Below are 16,890 nucleotides of genomic sequence, written 5' to 3'. Positions count from 1 at the left end.
AGCTAATTGAACTAAACCTGGGATTTGGTGCTGTGCCAACTATTCGATATTTTGAAACATGCAGGTTAAAATGCCAAAAAAAATTAACTTAAAATAGTTAAAAAGGTTTACATTGGAACGAATGACCAATGACTGGGAACGGTTAGCGGATCTGTCGGGCTAGGCTCACCCTCAAAGAAAGGTAGTCGCCGGGCGTAGATTACGTATCAGACGTACGGTTGTTTGAAATAGCTTTATTCATCACATCCCTCCATACATTAACCAATGCTAGTATCGGTCCGCGAAATTGTCTCACCACCCTTCATTTTCAAACAATATGTTCTGCTCAGCAGCTACAGGGCTCTATCACTAGCAACCTCAAACACAAACACCATAAATTGCTTAACTGTACCATGATACATTATGCAAGCAGTCGCAGAAGAATAGAATCAAGAAAGTAGTAAAAAGATTTCCTCAGTACAAATGACAGCAACGATAGAATTATCCTCCTGATTCCCGCCGTTTGTTAATATCCGATGCAATAAATTTGTGCTGACTTTGAAATTCTTGAACCTCACTTGGTAAAGGAAGTATTAGTTAGGATTTTGAGCCAAAAATCCGTGTTAAATAAGTAATACACAGTATGGACAACACACGAGTATTGCGCTGTCAAGTGGTCCGATCTGACGCCTCGGTGGGTGCGAAGCTGGTGGTGAACGATCATCCACACCGGCTACCGAAGGGGTGTAGGACACATCGTCGATGGAGGAATACACAAATATTTTAGTGTCTAAACGAGCGAACACACGTAGGTGCGGGTGAGCAGTGGGGAAAAACAAGGGATGATACAAGCAAGGTAAGCGGTGTCCGGCGGCAGAAGCGGGATGCCGAACGCCAAGGTCTAAGAAAGAAGAGGTTGAGACCGGCAGTCAAAGCAAGCTTCGACCAGAAAATGATGGAATAAAAGAGGGAGGAACTCTGGGGATGGGTGAGAAATCCCTTTTATATTATTTGTTGAGCAACATAATTAGTCGGGTCCACGCAAGTTTTTCATGACCACCTCATCATGGTGAATACTAACTGATCTTGGGCATCTCGCCATCCTCCCGTGAGTTCTCCTAGTCTCCTAGAGCACATATCTGCAATATGTCAAACTTGATGCAGATTGACCCTCGAATCTGGTCAGGTCCCTTCAACGCATGTCAATTGCAACTTCCGATGTGGCGGTCCCCGGATGTAAACTACTCCGGACCATCGGCATTTCCCCCAAAGTGGCAACTCTCCTCGGAGTTAATCTGATTAGATATACCGGGGTATTTCCCTATAAAGACCCCTGATCTCCTCGGATCTCCCTTCACTACGCTGTACATCAAGTAGAAATGACTCCAGTAAAGAACATCATTGTTGTGGGCGGATCGTTCGTTGGGCGGGTGAGTCGATTCTTCAAGTTATGAGAATATCCACTAACCAATGCGATAATAGACGACAGCCCAGGAACTGGCCCGTATCATCCCTTCAACTCATCGAGTAAGCTGTGGTAAAGCTAGCGGCTGCGGTTGATGGAATGCTTATTGTGTACGCAGGTGCTTCTTACCGAAAGTCATAGCCATTTCCACCATCTCTTCACATTTGTAAGTGAGTCGTGAGGGCGTGCGTTATTCGCTTCTGACTTCCTCTGTAGCCCCGATTCGCCATTGTTCCAGGACAAGAACATAAAGCCTTTATTCCATACAGTGGGATTTTCAAAAGTGCACCAAACCCGACTTCTCATGGCGTTGTCCAAGCTCGAGTGCTATCTGTCAAGCCAACTCACGTAGAGCTTGACCGTGAGTGGCAGGGCTCGAAACAAATTCCGTTTGACTATGTTGTTCTCGCTACAGGTACGCGCCTCTCGAAGCCTGCGGCGATGGAGCACGACGACAAGCTTTCTTCTGTCGAGTACCTGCAGAAACACCAAGCCGGCGTCAAGGCAGCACAGTCAATTCTGATTGTCGGTGGGGGCGCTGTCGGTGTTCAGATGGCAACCGATCTCAAAGAATATTACCCAGAGAAGGAGGTCACGGTAGTGCAGTCACGGCCGCGCGTGATGCCGAACTTCCACCCGCAACTACACGATCTCATAAAACGACGATTTGACGAACTGGGCATCAAACTCATTACTGGTTCACGTGTCACTCTCCCGCCAGGAGGCTTCCCGAATGATGGCAGCACTTTCCAGGTACAGCTCACAAATGGCACTACCGAGTCGACTCAATTCGTGATCTTGGCAACCGGGCAAACCCCCAACAACCAACTGGTATCGGACCTCAGTCCTTCCTCTTCGAACGCGGAATCAATCGTCAACCCCCAAAATGGGTTCATTCGGATCAGACCGACGATGCAATTCTTAGACGAAAAGTACTCGAATCTATTTGCTGTCGGCGATATTGCAGACACGGGAGCTCAAAAGGCGGCCCGGCCAGGATCGGCACAGGCAGCGGTTGTTGCGAAGAATATCCAGGCCATGATCGAAGGACGGACTCCGGACGAGATATTTGTCAAGGGTCCGGGTGCTATTCATTTGACGCTAGGCATGGTATGTCGCCGTCCAACAAGTGGCTTTGAGCCCTTTTGCTGATCAAAGTTTGCAGAAACATAACGTTATTTTCCGCAATCCCAATCTTGCTGATGGCCAGACAGAGCCGTGGATCAACCCAAAGGATGAGTGAGTTTATCCTTATCCTATGACCGACCAAAGCTGACTTCGTTCCCCAGTGGTCAAGAGGATATGAATGTGGAAGCCATGTGGGAGAGGTTGGGAATCTCGGTTGAAAGTCCGCGTCAATATCATCTCTAAGAGGCTCAGAGCGGTGAAAATAGCATCAAGTTTGAAGATATCAATAAATTGTTTTATCGCACTCCCTCGTTTGCCTTCGTCTAATATGGAGCATGGCAGCACAACGAACCACTAGCTCCTATGTAGAGACCGAATCATACGTTGGCCTCTAGACATGTTGATATCTGATATTAAGCTGCTAGCTATTGCTTAAGTAGGCTCATCTGATATACGGAGTTAACGACTTGCTGTACAAGAGGATGCGTCATAAGCATCCTTGACTAGGACTGTGATACTTGGAGAATTGTTGGAAGCGCGATCGTGTATTGGGTACCTGGGTCTAATTTATACTTGCAGAATGGCGTCGTCCAGAGAGGCTTCGCTCCCAATTGACTTGATAAATGAACGAAGAAGCACATATTCTAATGCTTCAGGTAAAAGCAGGACCGCTCAAAGCATACGCTTACCAGGGGTTCCAGGTGACCGTTTTGGCAAGTGGTCCCCCTCGATCGTAAGTCACCAACACAGTATGGTGATCGAGAGCCATAATTCCAGGCCAGAAACTGGAGGCCGGCGAAACAAGGGAAGCTTGACTCCATTGAACCCGTCCTTCTCGTGGCGGACCAGCAAATACAACCTTGATAGAAGCATTCTTCACCCAGTCTACTTGGTTGGAGTCTTCGTCGGTCATGAATACCACAGCCAGTGATCCGTCAGCGAACGATGCGATCTGCGGCGAGCCAGCATTATGGCCCTGTCGTGGGCGGTAAACTTCATGGCGCCAACCCCAGGTGGCACCGTCATCATATGAGAGAAGGGCTTCAACATTAAATGGACCGTATCGAGTGGTTTCAAAGACCATGAGCAGAGCTTCGCGGCCGTTGTCAAAGGTTCGCGCAATTCCACTCATCCCATCGCGAAGCGGATCCTGATCACCATGAAGACAGATCGGTTGAGTCCAAGAACTTCCGTGATCCCGGGAAACGACAAGCATGGTACATTGATTGTTGTGGGCGAACTCCTGGGAGAAGTAAAGCTGTACCTCACCCTGGCGACCTAGTCGCATGAACGGCTCCCAGATACCCATCGGGGGCCGTTTCTCTGCGGCTTGCGAGGCAAATTGCCAAACTCGGCCACCATCTGTGGACCGGCAAACAGTGATACGGAAATGGGTGGGACCATTTGGGCCCACATCATGGTTGCGGAAGGCTGCTAGCACTGTCCCAGGGACTACCTCGCACAAAAACATGTTATCCACGTCGCCTGCAGCGCGGGTAACTTCGGCGAAGTCCTCGAACGTGCGACCGTTGTCGGTACTTTTGGCGACACGCAGTGAGCGTTGTCCGTCGGGGAACCGAGTGAAGGAGGAGAGGATAGACCCGTCTGAAAGCCTACATAGGCGCGGATATGTACCATTGTTGGGGGGCGAAGACAATCCACGTTCATCGTTGTTCACTGCTGGTCTGCCTGGAAGTTGAACTTCCGCAGAGCTTTGATGGTGGCCGCTTGGGTCGATCCCAAGGGTCTTGAGCACTTTTTGACCAAAGTGCCCAGGCATCTTTGCTGATAGATGAAGGCGCGTGAGAAATAAGCGAGTGTCAATTTAAACTCGACATGTCAGGCTGCCACGTTCTGTTCCAGGCAGCTGTTGTGATGGCGTCATATGAGTCAGGCCCCGCTTACCTGAGCTCACGCCTCAGGTGTCAACATGTAGATCATCCAAACACTTAAAATGTTAAGTTAATGGGAGAAACAAAAGTCGGATGGTTGTTGCCACAGAGGATGAAGAATTGTGGCGTTGCTATGAAGATCTGTCAAGTTTTGTTTCTTGCTTCATTTACCTCTCACCCATCTGTACCGTCGATATTCAGAAATATATCTTTACTTTGGTTGCCCATGCATGGTATGGGCAAGGTATACTCAACATGTATTCGAAGCTACGATAGAAACAGGGGAGTAAAAGGGCTTGAACGGTATTGTGAACAAGTAAGAGGCACATATCCAACCCTCAATTGACTGTCTTCTGTATCCGAACACAACTATAGGTTTTCAACACATTAACTTGACATGGTAGTAGCGATGGTAAGCAATAAAAACTATAGATATCATAGTGGCTAAAGTCATAGTATTGCGAAATTCATTGCTCTTCACATGGAGATTGCCAAACTTACTACTGATCTAACACGATCGGACAAGGATATAATTCAAGACAGCCACACTTCACCTAATTATTATGTGGCCATTTTAGACCACATATTTCATTATCCCCGGATTCTCGAGGTATCCTTTCATTATTCTAGAGTGATCTTGACCACCTTGCCTGGCTCCATGAAAGTACCTAAAACTGGCGCAACCTGACCACCACTAGTTCCAACATAGAGAGACTTGCGATCCTCGCTCAGCCGGGCTGATGTCGGACCTGGCATCTCTGTGGACAACTGTCCACCAGCGACGAGCGAGATTTGTCCTGAAGGAGTGATGCGGACAACGGAGTTCTGAGGATCCGTGGCGATATACGCAATGCCATCTTCGGTGACGTCCATGTTATCGGGCAAAAACCCGCTAGCGATGACCTCGTAGTCTCCGATCGGCTTGACATCCTCGTCCACCTTGACGCGACAGAACTCCATGCGTGTTGTGCTGGAATAGTACACATAGTCCTCAATCGATTTCAAGCCGTTAATTCCCAAGGGAAGTGCCTGGCCCTTTGCTGGCTGCATGGTAGTATCGTTCAGTGCAACAGCATAGTCGCCCGTTTTGATGTTGACTTTCCATACCACACCCTTGGGGCTGTCCGCAATGAGAACCAAATCTTCGTCTTTTGAGAAAGTGGTCATTCCATTCAAAGCCTGGGCTTCCGGTAGTGCCGCGATCCGGGAAGCAGCCGGGAGTGCTGAGGTCCGATTGCTCCTTCTCTTGCTGGTTCTGTTGAAATCTAATTTCTGGACGGAGAAAGAACCAGCATCGGGCTTGTAAGTCTTTGTCGAGAAATTGCCTACTACCACCGCAAATACATCGTCCGCGATTTCGCTGATTCCAAAGCAGCTGGTGACATTGGGGAATGAGTAGGCAAGAGTCGCGTTTCCACTAGTGGTGTTGACCGACCAAACTTCCGGAACATCCAGACGCGTCAACAGAAGGTTTCCATCTGATCGCAGGACGAGGTTGTCGACCCATGAACCATTCTTGGGGAACTGAAAGAGTGTCTCAACTTTCACGCTGGGTTTATTATTGCTGTAGGGACTCGACCACACTTCGGTTCCATAAAGCAGAGGCAAGGAAGCCTGAGCCAGTGGCAGGATTGCCAAGCTACTGAACCAGGGGGCGAGGAGACGCATGCTGTTGGAAATTATCCGCTTGAGAGGGAGATGTGCTGTGCATGAATTAATCAGAGATCAAGTTGAGGCCCAAGGGGCATTGACTTTCACCAACAGCGCGAGAATCGCGTTTTTGCCTAGCATTCCGACCCGCTGATATGTTCGCATTGCTGACACCCCTTCATTCCCCGTAATAATCAGAGGCACAGCCTGGTAAGTGAAATATCCGTTAAGAATATTAGGAAGGCTCCCAAAATAAATAACCAAAAAATAAATGAAGCAGTTTGTAAACGAGAGACGGCAGATAGTATAGTGCCCTTCGTGGTTGCTTACGAAGTTTGCTTTGGTCTCATAATGAGGTTATTGTCTATGTTGCTAAGCTAAGGGCCGAGCTAAAGAATCCTCGCTAGCAAACCTATCAGCGCGCGTAAGTTCTTTCATCTTTCTGTTGTGACGTCGCTAATTAGACTTAGTCGTCGTGTTTGGGCGCGGAAGCCCTTCCCTGGTGAAGTTTCGCCGGCAGCGTCTTGTGAGAAGGTAGTCATTAATACCGAGAGGAAGTGAGAATGGGGGTTTAGTTTGAAAGCCCCTATTTAAGCTATCGGAGCCATGACAAGCTTTCGCAGGTAAGCAAGCTCTGCATGTCGCACCGTTTGCAGTGCCTGCCGAAATTCAAGGTCCGTGACCTCCTTGGATGAGACAGACTATTGATACCACTATGACATTATTCAACAGGCGATAATACAATAGACGGTCTGGAAATGCTTGTTAATAGCGTGGTTATTAATAATATCTTCATCATATTCCAAGGTCCGTGTTCTCTCGCTAGTACCTTGCATATCTCGTCATCAGTTTCAACATAGCTTCCAATCAGAATCTCAGATAAGCTCACTTTAGAAATTGAAACAATGCAGCATACGCATCGAAGTGCAGCTATTAATGAGTCAAAGCTAGAGGCGAGCGTTATGTAGGTATTGTTGGAAAATCCATTTGTACGTTATGCGCAGTCATAGTGGGCCAGATAGAAACAAAGAATCTGGGGCGTGTAGTACAGATTTGTCGTGATACGCATGGAATTCGCTATCATCATTGATATTTTACCCCCACGAGCGTTCGAGGTAATCTGGGGGAACATACGGCATTTACCGCCGCCCCGGTCAGCTGAGCGGGGAGATGCCTATCAACCACCAAGAAATACTTCATTTTAACTCAACAGTCAAACGCGCATAATATCAAATTCCCCGAAGTCTTCCTCTTACTTAGGGATCTTCTCATTCGTGCCCGCATTTCCTATCGAGGGTTCCACCTAGCCATATTGCCAATCAAGTGTGCCAGCAAAGCGAGCAGCTATGAGGGGAATTTCGCGCACTTGTTTTGAATTGGAGGACTGTGCGTCCCAGATGTTAGGCTTGAGCGATAGGAAGCAGATAGTGATCTGATACGTGACCCGAAAGGCTATAAAGGCCGGTCAAGGTGCTTTGGTTTCTCTTGGGAATTTCCCTTTTTCTAGATTCATCTGTCGGAAAGCATCAACTTCACATATTTATCATTATTTCTCGTCAATCCAACTTTGCCAAGCGCTTTTACAATCTCATCAGATCACCTTTACAATGGCTATTGATTCCGATAGTGTTGGGTTTATCCAGACCGAGCAAGGGAACCAGGACGAACAGACGAAAGACTCTGGCTCATCTCGCTCAATTGGCCCAGGTGATGTTATTTCGCTCGATCAAGTGGACCTGGCACTCGCTGCCAAAATGAACCTTGTCAATGATGTCAGTTTATTCCGACAAGGCCATCTCAGCCCACTGACCATTGCAGACAATTGATAGAATCGGGTTCACACGCTACCACGCGAAACTGTTTTTTCTGAATGGATTTGGGTTCGTATGGCTACAGAACAAAATCAGCTGATTCCGAAATATTGACATTCTATGGTTAGGTACGGGGTTGATTCGCTATTGCTATTCCTGATGAGTATTTCGGCCGAGCAAGTTGTGGCACAGTATCCTCCGAAATTTACAAGGGGCGCACAGCTGGGCTTCTATTTGGCACTTCTGGTAGGAGCTCTATTTTGGGGTGGTACAGCAGATGTCATTGGGCGGAAATGGGCATTCAACTTCTCCCTGCTGATCAGTGCAGTCTTTGCTATCACTGCTGGGGCTGCCCCAAATTATGCTGTATGGGCAACCTTTGTTGCAATTTCGGCGTTTGGATCTGGCGGAAACCTGGTTCTTGATACAACGGTTTTCCTGGAGTACCTCCCTTCTAACAAGCAATGGCTTCTGACCCTTCTAGCGGGCTGGTGGGGTGTTGGCCAGACGGTAGCTGGTCTTGTGGCGTGGGGATTCATGGGTATCTTTCCCTTTCTTGTTCTGTGGGTTCAAGTTTTGTTAACCAAAACGCAGCAAATTACAGTTGCCCTTTAGATGTATCCATTCCTTGCACCAACTCAAACAACATGGGCTGGAGATATCTATTCTATACCTGTGGAGCCCTTGTTTTCGTCCTGAGCATTGCTCGAGTTCTTGTTATACGTTTCCATGAAACACCAAAGTTTCTTCTATGTCAAGGGGATGATGAAGCAGTTGTTAAGACGCTCCAAGATCTTGCCCAGAAGCACAATCGGGTATGCAATTTAACACTTGAGCAGCTCCAAAGATGTGGTCAAATCAACACCGCTCATGCGCAGAGCAAAGCCTCATTTTCTGAGGTAGCCCTCCATATTCGAGGTTTGTTTGCGACTCAGAAAATGGTGCTCTCTACGTCCTTAGTATGGATTTCGTGGGCTATGATCGGACTTGGCTATGCATTGTATTATGTTTACTTGCCTGAGTACCTGGCTTCTCGGGATGCATCTACGGGGGAGTCCTCTGCAGATATTACTTGGAGAAACTATGCAATCACCAACTTGTGTGCAATCCCAGGCCCTATAATAGCAGCCGGCATGTGTGAAATGCCTATTCTTGGGAGAAAAGGGACTATGGCGCTTGGAGCATTTGCTACAAGTAAGATCAAACTTACTTCACATTTGAGGGATTATCTAATTTCACATACAGTGGCCTTTTTCTTCGGTTACACCACTGTGCGCACAGGTGCGGAAAATTTGGGATTCTCATGTGCGATATCGGTTACAATCAACATATACTATGCAACTTTATATGCTTATACGGTCGAAATCCTACCCTCAGCCCATCGAGGAACCGGAAATGGTATAGCCGTTGCACTGAACCGACTGATGGGAATGGTATCTGCTCTCATAGGAGCCTTCACTTCTACTTCAAGTTCGGTTCCCATCTATGTCTGTGCTGCTCTGTTGGGCTTCTGTGGTATCCTTGCCGTCATCTTCCCGCTCGAATCACGTGGAAGACGAAGTATCTAAACAAACCTCAAGCTCATCATCGTTGACAAGGGATATTCTCGAATCACACCCTAAGAGCGACGGGGTTAAAATGTGTACATAAGATAGGTTGAGACTGATGGCTTGAGATTGCGTCGAATTAGGCAGAATGGTACCACTAAAACCCACGAGTACTATTTTGGCCCAAAGCGTTACATGTAAACCGTTCAATTTTTCAATTGTTCTCTTAAATGACAATGTAGCCTTTACCAATTCTTGTACACATTCTTTTTTTCACAAAAAGAGTAACGGGGAACTTAAGAATATCGGGTATCGTCATTCTCACTAAACCACTTCATTTTATTTTAGCATTGAACGTTCGCGATCAAAGGTTACCGATCTCCCATATCCCCACATAGGGACTTTGATGGTCCTGGAATTGGAAGAATGGATCATGCGTGATGTCCATTAGAGAAACATCGCCCCGAAACCCGGGTCCCGGCCACATCATAGTCTCTGGCAACGATGGAACGTGGTACTCGCGATTATTCATTACAGAAGCCTCTTGATCCCCTATGGCATCATGATCTGGGTCTTTTGAGGAAGGCTGACGACCATGTACCACACTTGAATATGGTGGCAACGCTTGTCCCCCATCCGATGTGTCAACAGTTCTTGTAGAATGGTGAAAGAATTCTGTTTCAACTGTATCTTTTTCGCTGGTCGTCTCCTCAGCATCTCGATAAAAGGAAGCATCAAATAGACCTCCCCCCGGTGAAGTCGACGAGTTTTTGGGAGAGGTTTGGAGAAGTATATCCCACATAAGTGCAGTATTAATAGAAATGGTTCGTCTTGGTAGATTTGGTAAGCTCGTAGCTGGACTCGGGGAAAAGGCGTAGTGAAGGAGCCTTTCCAGCTTTTCGTGCTGATATATTTGTTAGAGAGCAACGTGTACAATAGGGGGGATAATACTTACTATCGCCTTACAACATGGCCATCTAACTGCAAGCGTGCTCAAAAACGTCATACAAGCATCTACCTTGCTCCGTGCAGACTCCCGGATCGCTGGATCCGCAGCCCGACAATAATAAAGATGAATTGTGGCAGAAATAGCCACCAGGTGACCGAGAAATGGGTCCGAAACTTGATACCCCTTCTCAGTAACCATGTCAATGAGACGAACTGTCCAAGTGGTATGAATGAGAGCAAGCTCAGACGAGGTCTTCCAAAACGTATTTGGAACTGCAAGCTGCGCGGATTGCTGCGGTCTCCACGAATAAAGGAATGGGTGATTCAACACGCTATGTATGGCGTGATAGGTAAATTGAAGGTACACCCAGGGACTCCAAAAGCCGCGGTTCCGATGTATAGCCTCTTTGGAATGATCCATAAATCTGACAGAGTCCCACCTGTGGCATGTGGGAAACCTTGTCTCGATATTCATAAGATGTGCCCCTATGACAGAATACCCTGACTCCAGTGACCAAGGAGGTGTTGGGTCTCCGCTGGCACAATGAGAAACATAATGTTGAACCTCACTCCAAAGGGTGGATAGCTGCACCATATATACCCAAATTCCTTCAATCTGGGTAGAGCCTCCTGGTTCCTCCGGAACCTGAGGCGGAGAGACTCCCATTTCTCGCATAGAGCATTTGTTGACTCCCATGTATGTGGGACGCTGGATGTCGCGCAAAATGTCTAATTGCATGTTGCGTGGTCCATACTGTTGGTTTAGGAGATGAATGCTCCAATATAGCTTTCGATGAACCTCTATCGTATGCGTGCGCTCTTCTTTGTGTAACTCCACATCCAGTCCTCCACACTTCAGAAGGGTTGTTGCAAGGCCAATATGTAGCCAGGCCATCTGCATGTCGTCCCCTAAACATATATTAGAGTCTTCTGCCGCATCGTATTAGGTAGTTTGGTTTACTCACCAATAAAATTTGCCAGTGCTACTAGACAAAGACTTTGGATCGTGGAAAGCTGGACGGCTCCCTGCGCTATTCGAAGCATGATATTACCACGGGCCGCCTCGGTGTACTGGCGACACATTTGATCCACTCGTCCCTCCACAAAGGGATTGCTCGAGTAACGTAAAGCAAGTCCGAGTATACCAAAGATGATCTCCTGGGGGCATATCTCCGGAGTTAAGAGATCATCTTCGTCAAAAAGCCACAAAGGCTGCTTGTGGCAATACTGCTGATAAAGGCTGAAGGATTCAACAATGACCTCATTAGGGGGCATAGCTAATGCAGCAACATCTTCAATGTGGTCAGGTTCCTTGTGAGTAGCCACAAGCCTTGAAGAATTTTCTTTCCTTCGGGGTGACTGTGATTCGTCTTGTGGATATAGAGCTTCACAGGAGAATGATTTCGGAGTTCCAGTCTGGTTGCTAGTTCTGCTTTAGTTAGTGTTTCTTTTCTTTGAACCTGGGAAAGAAATGACACGCATTGATCTCTCTAGCATTAATTCTATCTTGTCCTCGAGATGCTGTAATCGGTCTTCCTAAATTTGTCGTTAATTCTAGATATCGCGGTGTTTTTTGACAGAGGCGGATCCCACCAAGATTCTGTCTCCCCCGGGAGGTCTTTCCAATGATTCAACACTTCTGCTGTACTGACAGACCTGGTGAAGACGCGTGCAAGTTGAACAAGACGGTCTTTCCCCCGGACACCGTGTCTTTTTCCGTCTGTGCGCTCTCTATCAGATAAAAATCCTTCCGGAAGCCATGATCTCGTTAATAGGACTCGGACTCACCGACAATTTTCACAGGCTTGATGGGATCTCTTGCTCACACGGCTGTTTGTTAAAGACATGTCTGAAAAGAGGGAACACGAAAAAAAAATACTCAGCCAGCCCTTCTTATCGCGGTTTATAGAAGATGTTTAAATAGGACAGGTGCGGGGTACACCGGAGGGTTCCACACTTACCGCACCGGTACGGAGTGGATCCCACCTTATCTCCATCGAACCCTATGTGGCTCGGCTTATTAGTTTTGTATCAACATTAAAACCTTCAGTTCCACTTAAACGCTATGTTGATTCCTAACTACCAATCTAAACTGCTAGAACCCTCACTGCATGCTAACCCGGAGCAAAACTCCATGTCTTCCGCAGTAGCCGAGCCCGCCGAATGCTGCTGAGCTGGCCAAATTTCCCTTCTCTGGCGCTTTTCCTCTTCACGATGGGCTCCTAAGAGGCGTCTGACGGTACTTTGAAAGAAGAGGGGGGCGCTCTCGAGCTCGGGATGAAGCTGTCCATTCACGAACACACCAGCATTCAAATTCTTCTGAGCAGCATTACAAAGATGTTTGTCTTCGTCTAATACGCGCTTGAAGAAAGCATCGATGTACTCAAAGTCCTTATCAGAGGCATTCTTGTGACGGTAAACTTCGTATTCCATGGAGCAGGTGCCTACAGAAGTTGGCACACATCGCATCAGATAAAAGAAATGAGGTCTAAAGCCCCCATAGTCAGCTCTAATCATAGTCTTCAGCGATGGAGGGAGGAATTAACTCACGACACTGTCATGCAAGCGTTGGGGAAATAGTAGGTGCTGGCATTTTGAATATCTTCATCTACCTTGTCTTCCTTCGGTCGAGAGAAGTGTTGAATGTGTCCAGGCGTCGAAACGGTGTAATAGTAGGAAAGGTCCGCAAGATTCGCCACATCCGGGTGCGCAACGGTACAATGATAGCATTCATTGTAATTGTCTGCAAGTGTCTTCCAATTATAGTTGCCATTCATATGCCATGTGTGGTCGAACTTGTACTGGCTGAAGTCAAAATTCTGGAATCTTTCTTGCGTATCGACTCCTTTGAAGTCCTCCTGCCAAGGAATGGGCGTCTTAGAGGAGTCGAGGTTGATCCAGATAAAACCTAGATCGTCAACATGGACATGGACTGGGAATAGGCCCTGCTCCTCCTTTTTGAATCCCGGTACGTTGTCGAACCGGGGGGCTTTTGCCAATTTTCCATTCATGCCATACGACCACCCATGATACTTGCACGAAAGTATTTTCGCATTGCCTTCATCTTGAGAGATCAGAGGAAAGGCGCGGTGTCGGCAGATGTTATGAAAGCCGTTGAGGTTACCTTCTCTATCGAGACACAGCACAAAGGAGAAACCCGCCTCTTCGAACCGACAAAAGTCTCCCGGCTTTTCAAAACGCAGTTTGTGGGTAACCAAAATCCACTTTTTTGAAAAGATGGCCCGTCGTTCTAATTCGTACATTTCAGGCGAGCGATACCAGGAAGCTGGAAGAGCCTTTGGAGGTGTCTGGGGGGGCTTTGGTGTCCCTAGTATGTTGGGTGTATAACCAAATAGAGATGAGATTGTTGAAGTCATGATTGAAAATATCGGAATTCCAAAAATTTGCCAAAAATGAACGTGCCGGACAAGAGTGTGTCTTCATCAAGAATCCTAGACTTTTTGTGCATTCTTATATTGATCCTCATATGTATGCTGCATTTCCGGTCACGCGACCTGTGCTGGGACGGTCACGCCTAAGATGTAGCATACAGCTCAAGCGGACAGACCCGCCGGGCAAAGCTCCGCTCTCTAGGTCTGACCACAAGTCCCTGACGATCTCGCGTCATGGAATTTGCTACCGCGTGTTAGGTTACTGGCGCCCCCACCTATAGAGTTTCCAAGCGGAGGGTACCCCGATCATGTGAGCGGAGGTACCCCGTCTCTCACTTGGGGGAAGGGTGTCGTCCTCTTGAATTTAATGAACGTTTCCAAATCAAACAGAGCTGTCATGTCCGGGAACATTGATGGAGAGCAACGTGAAAAGGGAATTCTTTTTTGATTATACTCAGCATTTGATAGTTTCGGATGGACTTTGACTTACATGTTAGCCAAGTTATAAGTTAACGTTAAAACGAACACCTGAAATGATGAATTTCAGCGGAACGCATACAAGTAGACTGGTAGGAATGTGAGAAGCACCATCAAAGCCACACAGACCTTTTGGTCAACAGAAACCACAATTTCGGGCTTAAAGGTTGGACGAGAGACCGCACAAGGCTCATACAGTAGAGGGCGATAGACAACCTTTCGCAGACAACTGAATGACCAGGAATCGTTATCGCGTGCCTAAGCTAGTGGCTAGAGACTTTAAATTCACTTTCTTGTTCAAAACACTAGATATGTGAACTAGAGGCTTATGGTGTTACGTAGCTCAACAGTAGCAGATATGGCCACTATCGGATCCGAGACTGCAAAAGTCCTGTCGAATCAAGTCTTTGTCTCTATCAGCTAAGGGATCCAAGAATGACAGTCTAAAGCTTCGGCATTGCCGTCGTATCCTCAGGGCTTATCCGGTCAGAACTCATCCTGCAAGATGACCCCGGCATGCCATCTTCAAAGTCAAACCCCCGAGCTTCTGGGATAAATGTTTGCTCTTTAGGCTGATTGGCGATCGTCATTTCGGTCCCCTCGGCTCTCCGGTGAGACGGAATGAAAACATTGTAGTATCGCGGCAACACCACACCAACCAGAATCAACAGCAAACAAAAGTGGGCCAGAATGAATCCAGCGATCATCATTGGGTCGTATCGCAGCGAATAGAATTCAGGATATGCGAAGCTGAACACGATGGCCAGAATAGGTGCGCTGACATACCGGAGCAGAACAGGCCAGAAACGAGGGATATTCCAGTTTCCTTTGCCGCCAACGACGTCGTTCAAGTCGCGTCTCAACTGATTACCCTGGAGGAGTTAATTTCTGGGGCATGAGAGTGGATGGCAACAGAACATACAGAATAGAACGCTAAATACCAAAATCGACTTAGTAGTGGGTGCCGTCCCCAGAAGGTGGCAGCTTTGATACTTGGGGTCGTGGCGAACAGAGTTGAAAGTATTGAACAGACGATATACAGTCCAAACCCGGCACCGGCACCAGCTGCAGGACTGGAGATGCCATGTGCAACTGCAACTCCAAGGATCTGGGCACCGAAGTATCCGAAGTTATACAGAACAAAAGCAGGAAATCCAGTCTGGCTTACCACATCATGCCACCGATATATCGTTGTAGCACCGACCAGTTCTGACCACACAACAAATATCAAGGCCACGTTATTGATCCATCGGTCGATTCCGTCTAGGAGATAGAATCCAAACTGGGTGCAGTATGGCAAACACATGAGGAATGAGATTATTGTGAGACCAGTCACAATCGCCGGTCGTGACATTTTCACGCCAGCATCCACAGCCAAAGTAGCCACCACGTTAAGCATAACAAAAGCGGAACTAAACCCAAGGACGACAAGAGTGAAGAAAAGAAGAACAGCCCACCAATTTGCGCCTGGCATGTGAAGCACAGCCTCCGGGAGTGTCAAAAAGCCAACCACGAATGCGCCCAATCTCTCGCCATCCTGTGGCCAACGTCGAAGGTAGCCTACGACACCAAACACGGCAAAGGCGGCAAAGTTTTCAAACAAAACGTTACTCCCACAGATAAGAATGGCGTCCATGACAGCATTGGAGTGCTTCGAGTTATATGAAGCATAGGAAGTAAAATAACCAAAGCCGATTCCAGTGGAGAAAAAGACTTGTCCAACTGCAGTTTGCCAGACAGTCCCAGAAGCCAGTTGGTCGCCCCTCCACGTTGCCCATAAAAGTCGGATACCCTCGCGTGCATTGTCGAGTGAACAAGAACGACCAACAATAATAATGGTCGTGACAATTGGTAGACCCATTGTCCAGTAGACAACACGGCCTGTCAGGCCAACTCCACGGAATATAGAAATCCAGATGAGAAACCAGATAAAGGCGCTCCAGCCGACCGTCTCGCCGATCAAGGCAACGCCGGGGTAAGCAGTGTAGTTGCCAACGGCATCATTGCCTACAGTGAGGTTTCCCACTACTGGGTCGATATTCGCGACGACATTGCCCATGTAGAATTCCTCAATTTGGCCCTCCCATGGCAGCGGACTGCGGAAAGAGTTGCGAAAATAGTTCATGATCCATGCCAAGTTGACCGTGAAGTATTGCACGACGACAAAACTGACCAAAGCCGGGCCCAGGCCGACGCCCTTTAACCGCTTGTTGATGTTATTGAACGCGATCACCGCTCCGCCGCGATAGGCCTGTCCGATGGCGATCTCGAGAATGAGGGCTGGAATGGCGATTGCAAACACGGCTAGTAGATAGGGGATAAACCACTGTAGTCCATAGTTGTTGTAAACTACTGACGGATATCGCAGCAAGTTTCCCTGGCCCGCGCAGCCTCCCATAGCGGCCAGCAGGAAAGCTGTTCGAGAGGGCCACTGGTCACGGCCATCATCTGACTTCTGAGGAGCAGGTGCAATCCAGTGCACGAGCTTTCTGGGATATTGAGTGAGAGGTCCAATCCAGCGGTCAATCGTTCTAAGATATTGGGTGAGTACCATGATGGCACCTATTGTATGGAAGTTGCAAGTGGCTAGGACTCCTCGAA

General features: G+C 47.7%; 6 protein-coding genes across 6 annotated transcripts; 2 read left to right on the top strand and 4 right to left on the bottom strand.

Annotated features, from left to right (window-relative positions):
• Window positions 1-1,358: 1,358 nt before the first annotated feature.
• On the top strand, window positions 1,359-2,815 carry PENARI_c024G05309 (NAD(P)/FAD-dependent oxidoreductase; the record flags this gene model as incomplete). Its single annotated transcript, XM_022635684.1, has 6 exons — window positions 1,359-1,409; window positions 1,462-1,506; window positions 1,563-1,610; window positions 1,661-2,554; window positions 2,610-2,683; window positions 2,734-2,815. 6 exons carry the CDS (start codon window positions 1,359-1,361, stop codon window positions 2,813-2,815), a joined length of 1,194 nt encoding a protein of 397 aa, XP_022484432.1.
• Window positions 2,816-3,257: 442 nt separating this feature from the next.
• Window positions 3,258-4,352, bottom strand: PENARI_c024G01722 (sialidase family protein; the record flags this gene model as incomplete). The annotated part of the gene is made up of 1 exon (XM_022635644.1): window positions 3,258-4,352. The coding sequence occupies one exon, from the start codon at window positions 4,350-4,352 to the stop codon at window positions 3,258-3,260; it is 1,095 nt and encodes a 364-aa protein (XP_022484405.1).
• A 733-nt stretch (window positions 4,353-5,085) lies between these two features.
• PENARI_c024G09591 (uncharacterized protein) lies at window positions 5,086-6,132 on the bottom strand (the record flags this gene model as incomplete). Its single annotated transcript, XM_022635725.1, has 1 exon — window positions 5,086-6,132. One exon carries the CDS (start codon window positions 6,130-6,132, stop codon window positions 5,086-5,088), a length of 1,047 nt encoding a protein of 348 aa, XP_022484434.1.
• A 1,589-nt stretch (window positions 6,133-7,721) lies between these two features.
• Window positions 7,722-8,540, top strand: PENARI_c024G11910 (uncharacterized protein; the record flags this gene model as incomplete). The annotated part of the gene is made up of 3 exons (XM_022635749.1): window positions 7,722-7,886; window positions 7,933-7,994; window positions 8,054-8,540. The coding sequence occupies 3 exons, from the start codon at window positions 7,722-7,724 to the stop codon at window positions 8,538-8,540; spliced, it is 714 nt and encodes a 237-aa protein (XP_022484448.1).
• A 3,959-nt stretch (window positions 8,541-12,499) lies between these two features.
• PENARI_c024G00808 (iron-sulfur cluster-binding protein, rieske family domain protein) lies at window positions 12,500-13,797 on the bottom strand (the record flags this gene model as incomplete). The annotated part of the gene is made up of 2 exons (XM_022635639.1): window positions 12,500-12,908; window positions 12,971-13,797. 2 exons carry the CDS (start codon window positions 13,795-13,797, stop codon window positions 12,500-12,502), a joined length of 1,236 nt encoding a protein of 411 aa, XP_022484472.1.
• Window positions 13,798-14,732: 935 nt separating this feature from the next.
• Window positions 14,733-16,843, bottom strand: PENARI_c024G04990 (sodium:neurotransmitter symporter family protein; the record flags this gene model as incomplete). The annotated part of the gene is made up of 2 exons (XM_022635681.1): window positions 14,733-15,161; window positions 15,212-16,843. The coding sequence occupies 2 exons, from the start codon at window positions 16,841-16,843 to the stop codon at window positions 14,733-14,735; spliced, it is 2,061 nt and encodes a 686-aa protein (XP_022484474.1).
• Window positions 16,844-16,890: the final 47 nt, after the last annotated feature.

This window comes from Penicillium arizonense (genome assembly GCF_001773325.1).
Source record: "Penicillium arizonense strain CBS 141311 chromosome Unknown PENARI_contig024, whole genome shotgun sequence".
Classification (NCBI taxonomy): domain Eukaryota; kingdom Fungi; phylum Ascomycota; class Eurotiomycetes; order Eurotiales; family Aspergillaceae; genus Penicillium; species Penicillium arizonense.
The sequence above is the reverse complement of the archived record's forward strand: the minus strand, read 5'-3'. Positions and strand labels throughout refer to the sequence as shown.